At 36.7% G+C, this 15,327-nt stretch overlaps 1 protein-coding gene across 6 annotated transcripts in view; it reads right to left on the bottom strand.

Moving 5' to 3' along the window:
- Nucleotides 1–1,155: 1,155 nt before the first annotated feature.
- Nucleotides 1,156–15,327, bottom strand: part of USP9X (ubiquitin specific peptidase 9 X-linked) — a 113,888-nt gene continuing 99,716 nt past the window's right edge. For 4 of the 6 annotated variants that reach the window (XM_066249801.1, XM_066249802.1, XM_066249800.1 and 1 more), the window contains 8 exons: nt 15,145–15,274; nt 10,974–11,159; nt 10,277–10,497; nt 10,097–10,185; nt 5,193–5,349; nt 4,772–5,032; nt 4,245–4,340; nt 1,156–2,807 (listed from right to left, as the gene is read on the bottom strand). In XM_066249801.1, the coding sequence (XP_066105898.1) occupies nt 2,673–2,807; nt 4,245–4,340; nt 4,772–5,032; nt 5,193–5,349; nt 10,097–10,185; nt 10,277–10,497; nt 10,974–11,159; nt 15,145–15,274 (1,275 nt within the window). In that variant the 3' untranslated portion in view covers nt 1,156–2,672. The remainder of the gene's footprint in view (nt 2,808–4,244; nt 4,341–4,771; nt 5,033–5,192; nt 5,350–10,096; nt 10,186–10,276; nt 10,498–10,973; nt 11,160–15,144; nt 15,275–15,327) is intronic. The other 2 variants (XM_066249804.1, XM_066249805.1) reach the window with 1 other exon arrangement.

Below are 15,327 nucleotides of genomic sequence, written 5' to 3'. Positions count from 1 at the left end.
AAGTAGGAAATATATATATGGCTCAAGAAATCAGTCGAGGGCTAAATCATCTTTAGGCACTTTGAAGACTTGAGTTTAAAATGTGCCATTTATGTTCAGAAAAAGACCTCAAAGTCACCACTATGCTGCTCTTACAATAACAACATGCATCTTAAAACTTCCGGTCATACATTAACGTTTAAGAGTTAAATATAGAAAATGATTTGCACTAACAAAAATAACTGTTCACTTTCCCTTGATCCTGGGCACAACACAGACCACTCTTCAGATGGAGAGAAAAATGATTCACAAGCCCTCACCTGGCACAAGGGGACTTGTAAATTGAAAGCAAACAAGGTGGGATCTACCTCCAAGGAGAAAAATTCACAGCCTTTTTTTAAAAAGGTCATTACAATTTCTAAAATAAGTAACATTTGTTTAGGAGTGGGAAATGCAAAAATCACCTTTCAGATGGTGAGACAAGCGTGTTTAATGATAGCAACTTGTCCAAATAAGGTTAGCCTATCTTGTTTAATGTTAAGGAAGCTTGGAATTGAGAACCTTTTAAATTAAAATTACTAATTAGAATTATAAACCATATCTAACTTTCATTCAAACTTAAATGCAGATGTAATATACTTAGGGTAAAAAAACCCAACAGGATCTATCTGGTGTCAAAATTTTCTAGTATTACAGAAACCTAGAAGCATAGATTGACTAGAGTACAGTGAATAAGATAACCAAAGTTTTGTCTGAAATACCTGCCCCCTTTAATCACAAAATAAAGCAATTCTCAATTGTTTCTGCTTTGTTCAGTTTCAACTATAGCCTTTTTTGACAAAACATTTTCCTGTTAACTGAACTTTAAAAAATATAACCAAGCTTGTGCTCATTAAATATACATGTATATAAAAAACATACAAAAAGTACAAGATTGATTGTTAGGAAACTTTTACAGTGTCAACATCTTGTTTATTCTGAATCTTTAGTAAAGGGCCAAAGGTCAAATATTTCTGTGCACAAAAATTCAATGTGACTGAACTCCTGAGTTCAGTGTTATGCGTAGGCATGCTATGCACAGAATTAATTTTAATATGCAGTCCTTCAGAAAGGAAGGGGGAAAAAAAAGGACAAAAAAGTAACCAAAAAAACAAAAACACACCACAGGACAAAAAGTTCTTCTTAAATCAAATTCTATTTGTGAATTCAGCAAAATAATTTCTATAAAATAAAACAGCAAAATATTTAAATAGAATAGGATGGACTGTATCTGTTTGCAGGGGTATTTGATTTTTAGACAGGTTCCAAAAAATTACACACATTCAAGTTACCAATTCTCTTTTAAATACAGTATTAACTGATGAGTTTCTTATCTTTAATAAGATGTTTATTAGGAAATGATGATACCTCAATTATAGTAACTAACCAGTAGTTTCCTTTTTAATTAGACCCTGCTTCAAACATGAAACTTTTCTTGAATAATGGAAAAGGAGCTAGGACAATTCTTGCTTTCAAGTAAAACTGTGACTGAGCAGAAACTCAGCCAGACATCTTGGTGCAGTGAGTGGTACGCCAAGTACTGTGGGATTGAGGACTTCCATTTCACTGGGATTCAGCAGAAGGAAAGTTTTAGAAGATTTACCTAATAAGCTCTACCAAAGAAACAAAACAAGCACACCAAATACACTCTTCTATTAGGCTCCAAGCATCCTGGCATAGCAAATTTTTGCATATTTGTTTAAAATTTTTTAAATTTCCCGTTACAGATACCTAAGTTTCTTTATCCCACCAAGACTGAACTGTCAAACATTAGATGTAAGCAACATGTGTAAACTAACTGAAAACCGCCTGTTTGTCACATTTCTCCCTTCTTTTTCTATTTTATATTCTAGGTGTAAGAAGGAAAAGCTTGAGCAATACAGCTGTCACACTGGGACAACTGTTGTCATTATGGTAATTATTTCCTCATTGGCTACACTAACCTGGTGTGAAGCCATGCTAAATGTTACAGCATAACTATAGCTTCAAAATGATTAACCTAGTATCAGAATAAAAAGGCAATGAAAAAGATCTAGAAACAATGTTATATCACCATTTTCCCACATCAACCAAATAATTTAAAAGTTACCAGCCTTACACTGATCATAATAAAACCGACTCCAGTGGCAAAGAATTAACATGAAACTATTGGTGTGGTTGACATGGATAGACTCTGTTTTGTTGCTGTTGGTTTATTTTTTGTTTTTGTAAGGGAGTTGATCCAACTGCCGTGAGGCAGGCAACACTGGCTGCAGAGTGCAATGGGTATAACAAGAAAATTAACTTTGTAGTTTCCGTAGATCTGTGAGTCTCATCAAGAAAAAAGTTTCTTGCTTAAGAATTAACAGTCAAACATTAATATACTATATACACCTTTGCCATTTACACATTAGCATCAGGCCATTTATTACAAAACACTATACACTTTCCACTGCAGGCGGGTTATATATGGACAGCAAATTTCTGCAGATAAGACAGTGAATAAACTCTCCACTCCATGTTGATTAGGAATAGTTTTTTTTTTGTTTTTTTTGTTTTTTTTTTTTTTTTTTTTTTTTTTTAGGTTTTAAATATTAGCCAGACACAGAAAAAGGTTGGACTGTAAGGCCTGGGTGCACAGTCTTGATGGAACCAGTTAATTTATGTGCATTTCACTAATCCTTCGTCTGAGGTGGGGATACTTCTTCACTGCCTTCATAATTTTCTTGTGCTCGTTGGCCAGTTCTCTGAGGGTTGTTCATGTGATGTGCTGCTGGGCCTGTATACGGCTGTCCATGCACATGGTTATTCTTGGAGAGAAGAAGAGATAGGCATGTTAAAATTTTTTCTCTATTAATCTTAAACTTTATAATCATGGGCTGAAGTTTGTGGAAATGTAAACACTTCCTTTATTACAGGGACTTAACAAAGAATAAAAATGCTTGGCCTAATGGTTGAAAAAAAATCTGAAATAGTAAAACTAGCCTAAATGCAAACTCCAAAGCCCTAAATAAGAGCAATGCTTGTCTGTATAAATCTGTAGACAGTGATTTTTAGTGCCAAAAATCATTTAGATCCGAGTCTGGCAAACAAGAAATCATAGCCCATTATTGCTTGTGGGCAAAATATTCACAAAAAATTACTTGTGAGCCAGAACACATCTATTCTGACTCTTCCAAGCACCTCGAAGCTTCCATATGCTAAATCTAATGGACTAATCACATGAGATCTCTGTGAGCAATAACTCTGAACACTGAATGATGTTAATGAAAGCAAAACAATGTGGAAGAAGCTAATGTACTAAACAAGGCATAATTAATAACTGAGCTTTCTCAGGACTGAGGTAAGGAACTTTTCTCCGTATGGATTTGATTCCTTAACCCTACAAGCCCTCCTTCTGTACATTACCACCACCAAACCAAGAAGATTTTTGGATTTACTTCCTGTAATTTGTATTATGAAAATAAATGTCAAATATGCATTTTTAACTATTCACCATGCTTCTATTTCCACCCTGAAATATAAGAATGCCTTAAATAACAGTTCCTAAGGCATGGTTCCTAGACTAGCAGCAGTATCACCTGGGAACTTGTTCAAACAATGTACTTTCTTTCAGGTCCCACCCAGACCAACTGAATCAGAAACTCTGGGTGGGACCCAGCACTCTGGGCTATAACAAGCCCCCCAGGGGATTTTGATGCTTGTTTCAGTTTGACTTCCACTGCCTCAGAGGATCTAAATTACTCACATTTGGGTTTTAGAAAGAGAAGCCCTTCACCTTAATTTTATTGATTTTATGGAACTTGGTCAAATCCTTGATTTTTTCCGAACAATTTTTCTGTCATTGAAGTCCTGTTTAGGCTAAGTAACCAAGAAATTCTTACTTTATTGCCGTATCTTAATGTCTTAAGAATCCATTTGCAGACTAAGACTAACAAAAAATGTCATAATCCTTTGTACTAAACACTGCCTATCATTTTATGTTGACATGAATTATCAGTTTTACCAATTTTCACTATGACAAAAAGGGGGGGGCACCTATTTGACCAGAAAAACACCTGAGAGCTAAGTTCAAACATACTACATCATGACTCTACTTCAACCATTCCTCATTTGATTACACCCCCAAAACTAGTCTAGATAATCCCTGAAGTACTTTACATTCACAAGAAAAAAATTTAGCCATCCTTTAAATATAGCATAAAATTTGGCTCTAGGGTAAAAAACACAAAATGGCTCCTATTTACCTGTTGATACTGAGATCCAGGTGAATGGGGGTACAATGGGGCATCTTCAGGCGGAGGCGACTCATGCTCATCTGGAGCATCTTGGTCATCTGGCTCCTAATTTTAAATATTTGAAGAAAAAAATTATGCAGGCAATTTCTGTTTATTTTTTAATTTTTTTCCTATTTGAAATAAATCACTTTATTGCTGTATTGTTTAAAAATCGATAAAACTGACACACTAGTAACTTTTTTTTACTGCAGATATATGTTAAAGCAACTAAAACTCCCCCACCCCCAAAAACTCTCCCCAAAACCCAAAACAATAACCCCCCCAATTTGGGTTTGTAGAAACACTACATTTCAGGCAATTTTATAGAAACTTCTCTAGAAGAATGCTCTCTCAAATACTTAAGACTACATGTAGTAATCATTCAAAACAAACACAACCTCAACATTTGGTAATCATTAAAAGCAAATACAACCTCAATATTATTTTTTTACATTATCATTAATATATAAACACTGGCCTATAAAATAAAGAATTACTTTGCTTTCTTCCATTTCTATCTGCTGCACACTGGTGGCTTTTTTTACCTCCTCTGGACAGAGTTCACAAGCTTTTGCAAGTGTCATCCTAGCACTATGTGATCTCTCCAAGAAATAACCATTTGACGTTTCATTGCTTTGCACTGGAGGAGACCAATTGTTGTATGTATATTGAGGGTTGCCAGTGTATGGTCGTCTTTCAAGTTCGTCTCCAAGCCATTCCACTGCCCAGGTCCACTTTCTTTTAAGATCTCCGTTGCCCTTCAAAAGAAAATAAAATTACATATGCAAAAGGTTTCAGAATATTTTTCAAAGTTAACTTAAAACCACAACTCCAATTTCTCAAAATTCTATTCTTTTAAAATAGATTCCTTAATTTTGATTCAGATTTCTATAGAATTATAAGAAAAAAACCCCTCACCTGCAAAATCTGGTAAGCAACAGGACAATTACTAAAGAGAGCCACCATACATTTTATACACTGGTATGCTCTTTTTTGATAATGATTCTTAGAGCGCTGGATTGTGTCAAACAGCCCATCTCGGTCATCTGGGATTCCTTTAAGTGCATTATGAATTCTGAAAGAGACCCAGATATAAAATAAAAACTTCAAAAATGAAATAGCAGCTAACACTTATTGAGTGCCTACTACGTGCGACCTACTATGCATGACTCATGTAAACTAAAGCTAGACAGCAGGTAGTTATCAAATCCTTGAATAGATGAGAAAATGGATACAGAGAGGTTCAACAGCTTGCCCAAGGTCATATAGCCACCTAATAGTCTGTGCTCTTACCAACTTATTACCAATCTAAAATGATATTGCTATGTATGTCATTCAAATACATGATCAGAAGTGACACTAAGAGTAATATAGTGGTACCTTGAGATATGAACAGACCAACATACAAATTTTTTAAGATACAAGCTGCGACTCAGTCTTTATTTTTGTTCGAGATCTGAGCGAAATTCCGAGATACGAGTCATGATTCGGGAAGCTGCCGCTAGTGAAAGCGTTGGCACACGGGTCCAGTATTGGCAGTTTGATATATGAGTTGACTGACTTACGAACTCGATTACAGAATGAATTAAATTCATATCTCAAGGTACCACTGTAATACAAACTAAAACTAAGTTTATCACTGCTGTACTTAGAAATTTGCTTGAGGTCAGTTCCTTTTATAAAACTGCATTTCTGAAGGTTAGATCCAGTGACTATGAAACAGTGATATAATTTGGAAGTATAGAATTAACTTGTATTTTAATAATGAGAATACATGGCAGGCAAAGCAATTTTCACCAGCAATACTACAATTTGGCCGATTCACAGACAATGGATGATGTCAACTCCTGCAGAATTACAGCAAAATACATAGTCAATGATTTTTTGTTCTCTCCCCTAAATAAGCAATTTAAAAAAAAGACTGGGGCAAAAATGTTAGTGAAAGAATAGTGAGTGATTATTGGAAAATAAGGGGAGCAAGGAATGAAAAGTTATTACTTAATGGTTATAGTTTCAGTTTGGGACAATAAAATAGTTCCAAAGATGGATAGTGATGACAGTAACACAACACCAAATGTAATCAGTGCCACCAAACTACACAATTTAAAAGTGACAAATTTTGTTATATTTTATAATAAAAAAAGACTTAAAACAATAAAAAAAAAGAGCCTGCTTATAATTCTACTCCAAGGTACATATATTCAAGAGAATTAAACACAGGTGTTTAAAAAGCAAAAAACTTGAACACAAATGTTCACAGCAGCATTATTCACCACAGCCCAAAGGTGGAAAACACCCTAATGTTCATCAATGGACAATGCATAAACAAAATGTGGCGTGCCCATACAGTTGAATATTATTTCAGCCACAAAAAGGAATGAAACATTGATTTGTGCCCCAACATGGGTGAACCTAAAAACATTATGCTAAGAAAATAAGCCAGTCACAGAAGAACAATTGTATGATTCCACTTATATGAAAAGTATTGTGGAATTAGTGTTAATGGTTGCACAACATGGTGAATGTACTAAAAGCCATTAAATTGTATAATTTAAAATGGTTAAAATGGTGAATTTTTTCTCAATATAGAAACATTACCAGTACAGTCTATAATTTAAAAATATCTCATGTACACCATATATCACCATATACTTTAATGTTCCAAATCAAAATGCAAGAATTTTTTTGGTATTACACAAATTCATAAATCTATTTTGTTTGGAAATCATGACTTCAGCCATTTTGCAAAATTTAATCGTTTCAGAACAAATAACCACGTACAGGGTTCTTGCTGTTTAATCTGAAACACTACAGTGTGTTTTTTATTGTTTTTCTTTTTTTATCTTGTTAACTTTCAGTTTTATTGAGTGATAATAGTGTTAAGCCATTATTTCTGCCATGCCATGTTTTCTTCCCATTAGTATTAACTGCTTTCAAATGCCATTTTCATCAAGTTTATCTTTGCCGGCCTTGTTTCCCAATGCCTAGTAGTGCCAGGCACATGGCACATGCTTCATATTTGAACACTACTTACTAAATGAACTTAAAAAGCTCACTCTGAGAAAATTATTTTCAAGGTTAGACCAGTGATCCCCAATAACCACATTTTACTAATCTCATATAAAGTTAATTTCCTAGGTTTAGTCCAGCACATGTGGTTTTTACCACAATCACTTGATGTAATGAAACAAGAGAGCCAAGATGTGACAAGCTGGTTTAAAGCCATAAATGCTTACAATAATTTTAAAAGAATATAGTAAAAATTGGATTTCATTAAAACCAACTCAAGAAGTTTCGAATCCTTTGATCATATTGACAAAGGTACTAGATAGTGCTCAAAATAAACAATAGTTTTGGAACCACTAAATTTTATGTATCATAAAAATTGATTCTAGTTTAATGTCATTTTTATAACATTAATTAAACTATTTGAAATCTATGACAATAATTTTGGAGATAATTTGAAAAAATGAATTAATGAATTCTGCCATTTGCAATCCCCATTAAGACTTAAGATTATAACTTCTTTTTAAGCATTTTTTTGTTATAGAACCTGTTTTCAAGATTGTCTTAATTATGCTGACATATGGGAGGCAGTCTGTTATACAGACTTTGAATTGAATTGTTTCCAAAAAGAGACTTATGCTATTGCCCATGTGGGTAGGGAATTTATAAAATCTGGCAGAGTTGCCTAACCTGTGGTGGCGCAGTGAGATAAAGCATCGACCTGGAACACTGAGGTTGCCGGTTCGAAACCCTGGGCTTGCCTGGTCAAGGCACATATGGGAGTTGATGCTTCCTGCTCCTCCCCCTTCTCTCCCTCTCCCTCTCTCTCTCTAAAAATCAAAAAAAAAAAAAAAAATCTGGCAGAGCTGTCAAGTAATGGCACAGTTCACCATTACTGTGTAACTCTTGGTATTAGAGATGATATATTTAGCCTTTACTGGTAAAAAACCAAATAGAAGAATTCTGGAGGAAGTTTGAGAAGCAATCTGAAATAACAGCTCTTTAAAAAACAAACAAACAAAAAACCTCTAATCCTTTCACATACTAAAAAACTAATTAGGGTTGATGTTCATTATTCATGTATTCCATGGCAATTTTGCCTACTCGCTGAACTTTATTTCTAACAGAAAAAGAAACAAATGACACTTGCACTTTAGAGGTCATAAGCAGAGTGGCAAAAAATCTGAGTCACCAAACACATATTCTCAGCTGAAGTGGAATAAAGGGGCACTGCCTTGTTTTAGCTCACAGTGTAAACAAGCATACTTTTTGCTGTCTATTTAAGTGATACTTTTCCCATATCTTTGTTGATTTCACTGTTTAAAATGGCCCCAAAATGTGTATTGTTGAATGCTGAAGTGCAATCTAGTGTTCCTAAGCCCAAGGTTTTTTGTTTTTGTTTTTTCCCAAAGACAGAGAGTCAGAGAGATGGACAGATAGGAACGGAGAGAGATGAGAAGCATCGATTATCAGTTTTTCCTTGCGACACCTTAGTTGTTCATTGATTGCTTTCTCATATGTGCCTTGACCGTGGGCCTTCAGCAGATCAAGTAACCCCTTGCTCAAGCCAGTGACCTTGGGTCCAAGCTGGTGAGCTCTGCTCAAACCAGATGAGCCCGCGCTCAAGCTGGCGACCTCAGGATCTCGAACCTGGGTCCTCCGCATCCCAGTCCGATGCTCTATCCACTGTGCCACCGCCTGGTCAGGCCCAAGAAGGTTTTGCAGAGAAGATACATGTGCTAGATAAAGTTTGTTCAGACATGAATTATTGTGAGTTAAATGTTAACAAGTCAGCAATATATATTAAATAAAGATGTCTTTAAAGAGACATTTTAAAAAGGTTACATATTGACTGGTTGACAAAAATATAACTAAGGGCTAAAAGAAACCTAACCCTGTATGTCCCCTAGGAGCAATGCTTTCATAATTTCTCATTTCAGAGGTTAGGGTGACTTTTATAGAACGTAAACTACCATGAGTAATGGGAACTGACTGTACTTACCTATTATTTTTTATATAACCAAATGTTATATCATGTTTCTAATAATCTAATATTAAAATAAGCCTAGGACATTATTATTATTATTTTGAAGTGGGTGAGAGACAGAGAAATGAGAAAAATCAACTTGTAGTTGCAGCACTTTTTGGTTGTTCACTGACTGCTTCTCATATGTGCCTTGACTGGGTGGCTCTAGCGGAGTCAGTGACCTTGGCCTTCAAGCCAGCAACCTGTGCACTCAAGTCTATGATCCTTCTCTCAAACTGGTGACCCCTCGGCTCAAGCCAGATAAACCCATGCTCAAGACCTAGGGGTTTCGAACCTAGGTCCTCAGTGCTCCAAGTCCATTCTCTATCCACTGCGCCACCATCTTGTCAGGCTAGTCTGCGGTCCTGGTCGGCAAACTGCAGCTCGCGAGCCACAAGCAGCTCTTTGGCCTCTTGAGTGTGGCTCTTCCACAAAATACCACATGCAGGTGCAACCTCGATAAGGAATATACCCACCTATATAGTTTAAGTTTAAAAAATTTGGCTCTCAAAAGATATTTCAATCGTTGTACTGTTGATATTTGGCTCTGTTGACTAATGAGTTTGCCAACCACTTGAGAGCATTATTAATGAAATTAAAATATTTACCAAAAGCCTATACTAGTTTTCTTTAATTAAAATAAAAATAAAATTGTAGAACTTTTAATTCATTCTTATTTTAAGTTTTTGTTTAAGATAATCTCCGAGGTTTAAAAAATACGTGCTGACTAGCAAAGCAAGTTCAGTTAGTCTAAAAGCTGGGCAAGTAACAGAAAAGCATCCGTCTTTACCTGTGAGTCTGCCAGGAGTCCTCAATCAGTAAGATTTGCAAAAGCAGATCCAAATAGGGACGGAGCTCATAAGTGTAGGAATATGCAACCTAAAAAAGGTAAGGCATAGTGAATAACATATTTAAAGGAGTAACAAATCAAATTATGGAGATATATGAATGTTTATTTTGCTTTAACCACCTGCCAGAGAAGTTCACTGAGGACAGTAGATGAGAATTGAGGATTCTCCCAGCAGCAAAAACGAAGCAATTTGACAGTTTCCTCTGAGTTACTGCAATCCTCAATGATTTTCTTTACATAACTTGTTCTCACAAATAAAATGTCTGCCACGTTCTGCTGAATTGGCATTATAGGTTGTGATAAATTAGGATCACCAAAAGGATTGGGAAGAGGAGGATTACCTAGATAGAATGCAGATGTGTCATCAGTGAAAAACTAATAGGCTTCTTTCACAATAATACATAGCTCCCAGCATACAAAACAACTTATGGATTTTTTATCTTAGAAAAACAGTACAGGCCCTGGCCAGCTGGATCAATGAACAGAGTGTCATCCCAGCATGCAGACATCCCAAATTCAGTTCCTGGTCGGGCACACACAAGAAGCAAGCATCTGCTTTTCTCTCCCTTGCCCTCTCGCAGCCAGTGGCTTGATTGGTCTGAGCATCGGCCTCGCCTGAGATGGGGATTGCCGGGTGGATCCCGGTTGGGGTGCATGCAAAGTCTTATCTCCTCTCCTCTCACTTAAACAAACAAACAAAAAAACTCCAGTATAAATCTTAAGAATCTTGTTTTGTGTTTAAACATCTTCAGAATTACTTTCAATCAGGTACAGTAGCATTTTAAAACCACTGTAAAGAATGGAGCATTCGCCTTACCATTGATTGAAGACTGCATTCTTGACGAGACATTGCAACAGCGGATCAGCTGTGACACTACTGAGTATAATTTCCCTAATTCAGCATACTGATATTTGATTGGAGGACCTGGGCCTTCATCTAAAGACACAAGCATAAAGGTGGCAGGAACACTCAATTTTAGAAGCTGTGTCTTCTCCGCCACACCTATAATGAAGAAGAGGAAAAAAAGGGAGAAGAATTATATATGAGTATATATATAATGAATTAAGACAGTATGGATTTCACAATACCATAGTTACCTAAAATATTTAACCAGAATAGAAAATCTACTGAATACTATTGGATTTAAGTATTAAAATGGTTTAACAGTAGCCATGACTTTCCAAATGCACTTGACATAAAGATGAACACTTCTTCTACAGCCTAGCTTTGACAGCAAACCTCACTGTTAGGTAAGATGATAAAAACAAACTGTAACCACTTCCTCCATCTTGGATTCCCCTCTCATTTTCTTTCTACTTCTCTGTGGTCTAATTATGAGTCCTACACTTCATTTGTCCCTTAAAAAATTAAATAGGCCCTGGCCAGCGAGCTCAGTGGTTGAGTATTGGCCCAGCATGTGGAAGTCCTGGGTTCGATTCCCTGTCAGGGCACACAGGAGAAGCAACCATCTGCTTCTCCACCCTTCCCCTCTTCCTTCTCTCTCTCTCTCTTCCCCTCCCACAGCCAAGGCTCCACTGGAGCAAAGTTGGCACGGGAACTGAGGATGGCTCCATAGCCTCCGCCTCAGGTGCTAGAATGGCTCCGGTTGCAACGGAGCAACGCCCCAGAGGGGCAGAGCACTGTGCCCTAGCGGGCATGCTGGGTAGATCCTGGTCGGGCGCATGCGGGTGTCTGTCTCTCTGCCTCCCTGCTTCTCACTTCAGAAAAATACAAAACAAACAAACAGCCAAGTAAATTGATGTGCTTCAAAGTTCCCATACTGCGCTATCTTCTCAGTGAATGAATGCCTTTCGACAATCAAATTCACTGTAAGGGCTTCAAGTTTCAGCTATTTTCATTCAGATGATTCCAACATATTTCCAGACAAATATCTCACTGCTTTATTGCACATCTCTATTTGGATGTCACATAGGCTTAAACTCAATGCCTAAACTGAATTCATTCATCATCCTGTTTCCCGCACATGATCTTCCTCCTGTTTTCCCTCTCAGTCCATGGCATCACTACCTGCTCAGTTCATTAAATTAGGCAACATGCTGCTTAAAATCTTTATCGTGTTCCCTCTCCTGAATGTCCAACCACCAACTCCTACCTCAAATAAATGAGAACCAGAATCTGTCAACTGGTATGCTGCTCACTGCCAGTGCCCTAGCACAGGCCACAATAATCTCTTAATTCATTCCATACTATAGAGCCAGAGTGATCTTTCTAGAAAGTTTGTCTATTCAAAACTCTGCAATTGGTTCATCAACGCCCTAAGGATAAAGTCCAGAATCCCTCACACAAGACCTGCCATCCCCACCTTACATCATGTTTAATCGAACTGAGTAACTTTGATTTTCTCCAAGCCATGCTGAGTTTATGCCAAGTCTCTGCATCAGCTGTTCACTCTGGATGGAAAATTCAACCAACCAGTTCTTACATTAACTTCTTCATTTAAGTTCCTCAAACTCTCAAACCTGGTCAGGTACCCCTTCTATGATATACTTCCATATCACTCTATATTTTCCTTATTCTAGTCATTAGCATACATTTTTGGCAATTACCATTTTATTTGCTTTTATGACATATTAGGCAACAGACTCTTATTTATGCCATGTTCCAAGTATAACAAATACAGGTCTACAATCCCTTCTCTGAAATCCTGAGGTTCGAAAAGCTCTTATAAATACAAGTGTCACCTGACCAGGCACTGGCACAGTGGATAGAGTGTTGGACTGGGACGTGGAGGACCCAGGTTTGAAACCCCGAGGTTGCCAGCTTGAGTGAGGGCTCATCTGGTTAGAGCAAGGCTCATCAGCTTGAGCCAGGGTCGCTGGCTTGAGCAAGGGGTCACTCAGTCTGCAGTAGCCCCCCAGTCAAGGCACATATGAGAAAGCAATCAATCAACAACTAAGGTGTTGCAACAAAGAATTGATGCTTCTCATCTCTCTCCCTTCCTGTCTGTCCCTCTCTGTCTCTAAATACATTCATACATACATACATAGTGTCAAAATATGTTTGGTGGGGAAAAAAATCTGGCCTGAACTGACAAGAGGCTATTTACAGTGTTCATTTATTCCCTCTCAGTGTGAATATTCATGTTTAACTGTAGAAATATTAATGTGTGTGATAAAGATGCTGTCTTGACCCCTGCTATAGGGATGTTATGTAATGCAGGTCATATGCACTGCCTTACCTTTCTTAAATCCAAACAATCAGAACCCCAAAGCATATCTGATCTTAGAATTTCATATTAAACTTTACAGATTTGTGTTTTTTTTTTTTTTTTAATTTTATTTATTCATTTTAGAGAGGAGAGAGAAAGGGAGAGGGAGAGAGAGAGAAGGTGGGGAGGAGCTGGAAGCATCAACTCCCATATGTGCCTTGACCAGGCAAGCCCAGGGTTTCGAACTGGCGACCTCAGCATTTCCAGGTCGACGCTTTATCCACTGCGCCACCACAGGTCAGGCAGATTTGTGTTTTTTAACAGGGAAATTTAAATTAGGTTTTATTATAGAGCAATGATGTAAAAAGTTAAACAAAATAGGTTTCTTGTGAATGCCTAAATTTGGTTGTTAAATTTGGTATTTCTAAGTCTGAAATACAAATTCCAAGTATGCCTGTCTTTTCTTCCTTCTCAACTGCAAACAACCAAACATTTCCAATATGAAAAGTAAGAGAAAAAAAATACAACAAACTACAGAAACAGGAAATACAATGTTAAAAGGACCACAGATCATTTGGTGATTAGTTAAGTTCACACACAAAAAAACCTAGAATAACAGGGATGTTTGGGTATAGAACATAATTTTGGATATAAGGGCCTAAAAATATATTTTTTTAATTTTGTGTTAACACCTGATTGATATATTATTTTAAAATGTTCAATCAATTTACCTCCACCAACCAATTAACAAAGATCAAAATGACAATGGAAGGATTTTTGATGATATTCCTAACTACCCATTTATTTATTTATTTATTTATTTTTTACAGAGAGAGGAATAGACAGGGACAGACAGGAACGGAGAGAGATGTGAAGCATCAATCATTAGTTTTTCATTGCGCGTTGCAACACCTTAGTTGTTCATTGATTGCTTTCTCATATGTGCCTTGACCGCGGGCCTTCAGCAGACCGAGTAAGTAACCCCTTGTTGGACCCAGCGACCTTGGGTTCAAGCCGGTAGGCTTTTGCTCAAACAAGATGAGCCCGCGCTCAAGCTGGCGACCTGGGGTCTTGAACCTGGATGCTCAATTCACTGCGCCACTGCCTGGTCAGGCCCCATTTATTTCATTCAATAAACATTTACCAAGTGTTACTGTGCAAAGCTCAGATCTTTGCAATCTAGTCGGGGAAAAACACAAAAAATCTGAACATTATCAAAAACAGAATAAGTATAAGACACTAAGTATAGCATACTTTCAAGAGAAGTATTACAGAATAAATGAAAGGATATTATCAGGTGATGTTAGGAAGGTTATTTTGTTATACAGAGGTAATAACATATAAACAGGGTAGTTCAAGAGAATATTTATATTATCCTTAATTTTAAGTTAGTTTAACAAAAACTTATGTACAAACAAGTCCTTTACCCAAACTTGGTGAGTACATAACAACCATCTGGGGACCTTCTGAAATGTGGAGTTTGTGTGCTAGCTTTGAGAATTCTAATTCAGCTGGTTGAGATAAGGTCTAGGAATCAGAATTTTCAAAAACCAAACAGATGTGGCACCACCACTTTAGGAGATAAAAATATGATTAAGACACAAAGATTCTGACCTGTGTCTACTACAGAGATTAAGACACATACATAACTATAAAAGTTGAAAAGTGCAGTGAAGAAAAAAGTGTTTCAGATAAAACCCACAATAGGTTTTATGGAATATTGTTTCTATTTTAGATTAGTTTATTTCTTATCACTTGACTCAAATGACTTCTCCATTTAATACATTTAAATAGAATTATGAAAACTTAAATACTTACCTAAATTGGCATACATTACAAACAAGTTGAAATATTGCTGTAAGTGACGCCCATGCTCTGAAACTTCCCTTCTCAAGAGATTTAGTACTGCTCTTAGTAAGTGATCGCTCAGGCTTAAGTTGTCATAAGCCTGTAAAGGATAAAACATTAGCTGTTTCTAGAAACAAGGTCAGGTATGATATA

The sequence above is a fragment of the Saccopteryx bilineata genome, chromosome X, assembly GCF_036850765.1.
Source record: "Saccopteryx bilineata isolate mSacBil1 chromosome X, mSacBil1_pri_phased_curated, whole genome shotgun sequence".
NCBI classification, from domain to species: domain Eukaryota; kingdom Metazoa; phylum Chordata; class Mammalia; order Chiroptera; family Emballonuridae; genus Saccopteryx; species Saccopteryx bilineata.
Note: the sequence above shows the minus strand (reverse complement) of the source record. Positions and strands in the feature narration are given on the sequence as shown.